Source organism: Arachis duranensis, chromosome 3, assembly GCF_000817695.3.
Source record: "Arachis duranensis cultivar V14167 chromosome 3, aradu.V14167.gnm2.J7QH, whole genome shotgun sequence".
Lineage (NCBI taxonomy): Eukaryota > Viridiplantae > Streptophyta > Magnoliopsida > Fabales > Fabaceae > Arachis > Arachis duranensis.
Genome location: NC_029774.3, coordinates 9,664,247 through 9,671,640, shown reverse-complemented (window position 1 = coordinate 9,671,640; position 7,394 = coordinate 9,664,247). Strand labels below are relative to the sequence as shown.

The 7,394-nt window shown below is 25.5% G+C and overlaps 1 protein-coding gene across 1 annotated transcript; it reads left to right on the top strand.

Annotated features, from left to right (window-relative positions):
• Nucleotides 1–5,886: 5,886 nt before the first annotated feature.
• On the top strand, nt 5,887–6,932 carry LOC107477470 (glyoxylase I 4). Its single transcript, XM_016097500.3, has 2 exons — nt 5,887–6,255; nt 6,371–6,932. Exons 1-2 carry the CDS (start codon nt 5,917–5,919, stop codon nt 6,623–6,625), a joined length of 594 nt encoding a protein of 197 aa, XP_015952986.1. The 5' UTR covers nt 5,887–5,916; the 3' UTR covers nt 6,626–6,932.
• The last annotated feature ends 462 nt before the right edge of the window (nt 6,933–7,394 follow it).

Genomic DNA, 7,394 nt, shown 5'->3' with positions numbered 1-7,394 from the left:
AATAGTTAAAGACGACAAATTTAAAGATTAAAGATGATGATAAAAGAAAATTTAAAATTTTAATTAAATTTTTTTTAATGGAGTCAACATAAATATAATTTCAGTACTTTTGTTAAACATGATATATTTTTCTTGAACAACAAATTGAGCTTTTTTTATTTTTATTTGTTGTAAATAAAAATAATAATATTTTTATATAATAGAATTCAATCACATTATTATTTAATTTATATAGTCGATCTTATTTAATAAAATAAGACTTTATTATTGTTGTAAAAATAATAATTTCTTTTATTTTAAATTTTAAAATTATTTAGCATCTAGAATAATACATAATTACATAACACTTTGTGTTATGTAAAGTTGATATAACAAACTTTCAATTTATTTCTTTAATAAGTTTTTTAATCAGCATCATTTACTCGGATATTAAATGGGTGGAGTCTATTACTTAGCGGATTAATTTGTCAAATTTTTATTTTTTAAAAAATCTTTAAAATTTTAAAAATTAGTCTATTGCGTTTAAATTTTTATTTATTTATTTTCTTCACATCTCTCTTTTTTCGTGTCACTTCTCTTTTTTCTTTGTGTCTCTCTTTTCACGCCACCTCTTTTTCTCTCTGCGCCATCTCTTTCTTCACGCCGCCTCTCCTGTTTCTTCTTCTTCTTCTCCTTCTCCTTCTCCTTCGAACAACCTTTTAAGGGATATGCTATAGTATTGAAGAAGAAATTTTTCAGCAAGTGCTGAAAGTAGGTGGCGCATTTTAGGTGATTCCCGACAACTCCTACAGCGTGTCCTAAGTGATGGAGATAGACAATAACATAGATGTAGTAATGTTTTGTTAATGATGATTAATTTGTTATTGGATTTTTTTGGGAGCTCAAAACAGATGTGATATGACATTTTTAAAAATTCAACAAATATTGAGTGTTGACATAAAGAAAGATAAAACCCGAAAAAATAAATAATGATAATAACAATAATAATAGTAAAAATAGTTATTTATAAAAAAGGTAAAAATAGTTATAATTATTTTTTAAAATAAAAAAGTAAAGTCTGAAATCAAATAGTTAGGACAATCCTAAAAGAGAATAAAATAAAATTCATATGAGTTTTATTTTTTATGTAAGGACAACTATATCTCATTTTTTGTGTGTATATATATAATATGATTTTAATAATGGTAATTAATAATCTTGCAACTAATTTTTTAAGCTGAAAATGCATAACATTATATCTTAGCAAATTGAATATAAAAATTAAATTTTTTTTCATTTATTTTCTTATTTTCATTACATATAGTGAATTTTTTTTGTTTCAATATAATATTTAAAATTTTAGGCATATCTTTATAATCAATCAAAAAAAATATCTTTTTTTTCCAATTTTACTTTAAATAAATAAAAGCGATGAGAAATGACTCAAAGAAAAGAAATAGACCTGAAAATAAATATAAACTCATTTTTATATTTAAAATTATTTTTCTTTTTTCTTTTTATTTTTTTATTACTTTTTAACTCTATTTTACTTTGAACTTTTTTTTTTATCTAAGCGATTATTATTAATATTTATAAATGTTCAGTTATGAATATTATAATAGTCAATATTTATTAAATAATGTTATTGATTCTATATAACTAATAACTGAAGGTTATGAAATAAATAAAATTGAAAATTAAAATACAAATAATATATAGTTAAAAAACATATCAATTGCTATGAAATTCGTTGGATTTCACAAATCAAAGTGCAAGTTTAGAATTTGATTCACTTGACTTTATATTCGAAAAACATATTTTGTTAATTTAAAATTAGAACTCCCCTTTATTTATATATATATTGTGTCATTATACAAAAAGAAAATATGATATGTATTTCCATGATCTAAATGCATGCTTATGTAAATAATTGAATTTTTGAACTTTTAGTTAAATATTATTTTATTAAATCTCATCTCATTATGATTTTAAACAAATATGTAATGTTTTAATGAGTTATTGTTAAATAAACTAATAAAAATAAACTTATAAAATTGATAATGCTTATGGTTATGGTTATGTTAAGTTACAAAAAAAAAAATACAATTCTACGTTAAGTTATAAATACCAACTTTTATTTTTTTTTTCTTTTACTGATCTTATTTTTATGTTTTTACTTTATCACATATTTTCATTTTAATATACCAACTAAAAAATGATATATTTGTGATATATTTCAATATTTATTTATAAATACAAATTTAAAATATAAATTAATTTTTTAACGAAATACTTGAATATAGATTGAATATAATTATTTTTATTTAAATATAAAATTTCACATACAAATTATTAAAATAATCTAATCAAATGTAACATTAAACAAAAAAACTTAAAATAAAATTCATATGAATTTTTCTATATTTATTAAATTATAGGATAAAATTATTGAATTTTACTCTTTCTCAGAATTGTTCTAATCATTTGATTTCAGACTTTACTTCTTTTTTAAAAAAAATAATTATAACTATTCTTACTCTTTTTGGTAAATAACTATTATTATTATTATTATTATTATTATTATTATTATTTATTTTTTCGGATTTTATCTTTCTTTATATCAACACTCAATATTTATTGAATTCCCAAAAATATCATACCACATCTTTTTTGGATCCAAAAAAAGCCCAACAACAAATTAATCATCATTAACAAAATATTACTACATTTATATTATTGTCTACCTCCATCACTTACTAGACACGCTGTAGGGGATCATCCAAACAACATGCACACGCGTTAACTCTTGGAATGCGCCACCTACTTTCAGCACCATAGCATTACCCAACATAATTCTTCTTCTTTTCTTTTAGATTACTTTTCCAAGTTCTTGTACAATGATTATAGATGTTTTTTTAATTATGTTTCAAATTTTTATTTTTGTTAAATTTTAAATATTATTTTTACAATAATCTTAAATCTTTTTTTTTCACTTAGTTTTAAATTTTTTTCATTATATTTTGAATATTTTGTTTAGTTTTAGATTTTTTATATTTTATATATTTTTAATTAATTTTAAATTATTTTTTATTTATTTGTAACTCAACTAATAATTAACTGATGTTAGTTGATATTCTAAAGTGAGTTAATATAGATGTTTTTTTGTTATTATATCTTTCAGTTTAGTAGTTGTTCCGACTCAGTCCATCAATAATTCAGGTTCGGTAACAAATCATCGACCCGATAGTTTCGCAGGCTCGAACCTTGAGGCGACTCGCATGATTCGCCCCCTTCATAACCTGGACAGCTGAGAAAACTTTCAGGAAGGTGGGTTTGTTTACAAGGGGCCTACTCGAGTACGGATTATAAATAGAGAGGGATCTATTTATCTTCAGAAATACGTCATTTTTTCTATCTTAATTGGTCATCGCTTTATACAAATTTTGACTTAAATTTTAGAATGTTCTTACAGATAATTTCACCTGCTGTCCAATCAAAATCACAATCAGATTCTATTTCCAAAACTCGAATTCAAATTCCAACTCTCATTGACATCTACTCTAACACTAGACCCAACATACCAAACATCCGAGCAGACGAACAATAATCTAAGAAATTATTACATAAATAATACAAAATTGAACTCTTAATTTATTCGTAACCTTCTATATATGCATATATTTAAGACAAAGTATACTTATATGAAGTGACAAAACAAGTTCAACAAATCTATTTGAATATCAAATTTTTTTTTTTTTACCATGAGTCATCTAATGTAAGAATTGGACCATTCTGCATTTTTTTTTAAATCACAACTCATAACAAATGATAAGTTAAAATAATGATCAAAATAAGAGAAAAAACAACAAAAAAGAAAACAATATATAATTAATGGTAAAAATTTATATAATTATTTTTATATAAAATTAATAATTCAAATTTTTATATGATAATTTAGTTAAATATATTAAATTATTTAACAATTTTTAACTATTAATTTTATATAAAAATAAGTGAATATCTCTATCATATTTAATTTATCAACTATATATAATACATATACACAAAAAATAACTGTTAAATTAGCTATCAATATAAAATATATATTAAAATATAAAATATATATTAAGCGTCGTTGTCGTCGTTGCTGCAATTGCTATCTTATTCCTCTTTTCTTCTCATCCTCCTTTATTATTATCATTATTGTCCTCTTTGCCTTTATATTCTTCTTTTTCCATAAATGTTCAGAAAATCCTGACACAAAAATTTTGATACATATTACAAAAATTTTGATACACAATACAAAAATTTTAGTATAGAACAAAAAATAATCACATATCTAAAATATTAACACTCAACCAATGAAATATGCACAATATATAAATTTTAGACACAGAAATCTTGGTGCATAATACAGAAATTTTGATATACAATATAGAATTTTTTGGAGGACTACATACCCACAACGTTAACCACCCTATGAAGTATGGACACTTTGCTGAGCTGCCGTGTCTACATATCGGACACTACACTTATTGACACTCATCCGACATGTCTGTTGTGTCCAATCGTGTTTTAATGAAAAAAAAATATTTTTTGGACACATTTGGACACACGTAAATACTATCATGTGTCAGCGTGTAAAGCCTTATTCTTAACATGTATTATTGAAATGAGTTTAAAAATATATATTATTATTTATTAAAACAAAAAATATTTTAAATATTTTATATAATTAAAAGAAGATATTAAAAATAGTTAAAAAATTATTTTGTATTTTAATATGAATAAAATATTAAAATATCATTGTAATTTATCTAAAAAATATTTTATATTTTATATATATGCTGTATCTCCATGTCTTATAAGAATTTAAAATCAGCATGTTATGTCGTATTCCATATTTATGTCAGTATCCGTATATCATAGACTAACTCACCTAATTAACAAAATATATTTGTAATAAAAATTTGTATTATATACAAAATTTTTTATATTATACTACAAAAAATTTTTTATATTATATTCATAAATTTTTGTATTTTTTAATAAAAATTCTTGTACCGCAAAAAGCATAGAAAAAATATAATGTACACATATTTTTTTTAAACTTACACCAATGTAATTAAATTTAATAAAAATATTTATATATAACATGACTAAAATATTTAATAATTAATTTAATAACTAATAACGTACAGATCATATTTTTGTTAGTCAACTGCGAGTTGGATTAATCCGGCAGTGTTGGACCGTTGGCTGGTATAACACACCTTAGTGCCATATGTAGTTGGGCAGTTGCCATAATTACTAGCGTAATTTGCAATTTAAGGTACGTTTGATTAGCATCAAACACTTTTTCTTCAATAATTTTTTTCCCCCGAAACTCTCTTGACATAACACTAATAATGGGAAAGCATAAAGTTGTAAGATGTAACAAATCTTCTATGAAAAAAAAACTAATATTTTATTACTAGAGTGAGGAGATTACTAGTAGTGAAGAATTTGTGTAGTTATTATACTATTATTAGAGTTGTCAAAATAGTTGGATAAGAATAGTGATGACACACATTGATCACACACATTCAATATATTCTATGCTGTATTAGTATTTGGCATTATTGGAGACACTATCTTGGGAAATGGGAACAGTAGCACCGCCTGCCACAGAAGAGGCGCGGACAGAAACTAGTTTATTTGTCTCTCTGTTTTGTTACGTTGTTATGTGTGTAAGTTCAATTCTCAAATAACAACTATAACCTTATCCCTGTTCCCGCATGCATATTCAAACACGTACAACCTTCCCTCTTTCAACTTCCCTCCACGTGTCGTCTCTTCACAACAATGCATACATGCATGCTTACACATCTACTCTACATCTATATCTATAAAATAGCTACTCATTTCACATCAATCACATTAACTAATGTTACAATAATGCAAAATCAACAAGAGGAGGAAAAAATCAAAAGATATAATAATAATAACAAGGATGATGAAAAAGCAGAAGATGAAGGGCATGATAAGGAGACAGCAGCTCCGTTATTAGCATTGAACCATGTCTCGAGGCTCTGTAGAAACGTGAAGGAGTCCATAGAGTTCTACACAAAAGTGCTGGGGTTTGTTCCCATTGAGAGGCCTCAGGTTCTGGACTTCGAAGGTGCATGGTTGTTCAACTATGGAGTTGGTATCCACTTGGTTCAATCCAACCACGAAGATCGATTGCCTTCTGATCCTCAACACTTGGATCCTCAGGACAATCATATATCTTTTCAGGTATATATATCGGTTACCTATTAGTACTCATGCAGCACTTTAATTTGTTTTTTTTTTTTTTAGGAAAAAACAAAAAGATTGAATTTCTTGTATTGTTGGTTGTATATATTATTAGTGTGAAGATATGGAAGAAATGGAGAGAAAATTGAAGGAGATGAATATCAAGTACAAGAAAGAGACGCTGAAAACAGAAGAAGGAATAGCAATAGATCAACTTTTCTTCAAGGACCCAGATGGGTTCATGGTTGAAATTTGCAACTGTGAGAATCTCAAACTGGTCCCTACTGATTCATCAGGCAAGATTAAGTTGCCAATGGATCGTCACACCCCACCCGTGGACACCAATCGTAATAATGATGCTGCAGATTGATGAGTTCCCCCAAATTTGATTGAGGGAAAGTTATTATCGCATGTGCACCCAAAGAGTGTATGATAGGAGTACATTCTTCATTTGTAACCGTGTTTAGTATATATAGAAATAGCAAGAGTAATAGTGTGGACTTTTAAGAATTCTGTGTTATGATTAATATGGATTGTTCTTGATATGTGAAGAAACAATACTAATAAAGCCACCTCTCTGAATGATTGAATATGTGCTCTGTTTTTGCTCTATTCAACTAGTAATGGTTTGAATAGCTTCATGCAGTGCAAAGGTGTTCAATTTTGTTATTGTTGAATTTCATCTTTGTTGATTGATGATTGTGTTCAGTCCTTCTTATATTAAGGAGTAAAGTTACGTGGTGATTCTTTTTGTGTCAGAGGTGCTTAAAATACTTTTATGTGTAATAAATTAGCGACGGATGCATTTCCAATAATTCTCGGTAGTAATTTCTGAGATTTAAGTAGTAAATTGAGATTTAAGTAGTAAATTTCGGTAGTAATTCCTGAGATTTAAGTAAGTAAATATCTGATGTAGTTTTCAATATTTGGATTTTTCTATTTTAATCATTTCGAGTAGTCATCATATTCCTGAACACATTTTTTTGAATATATTTTTGTCATCATATTCCTGAACATATTTTTTTTGAATATATTTTTGGTGATAGGTTATTATCGGATACTTAGTCTCAACATATTTTTTTTAATATATTTTTGGTGATAGGTTATTATCGGATACTTAGTCTTCAATATTTCGATTT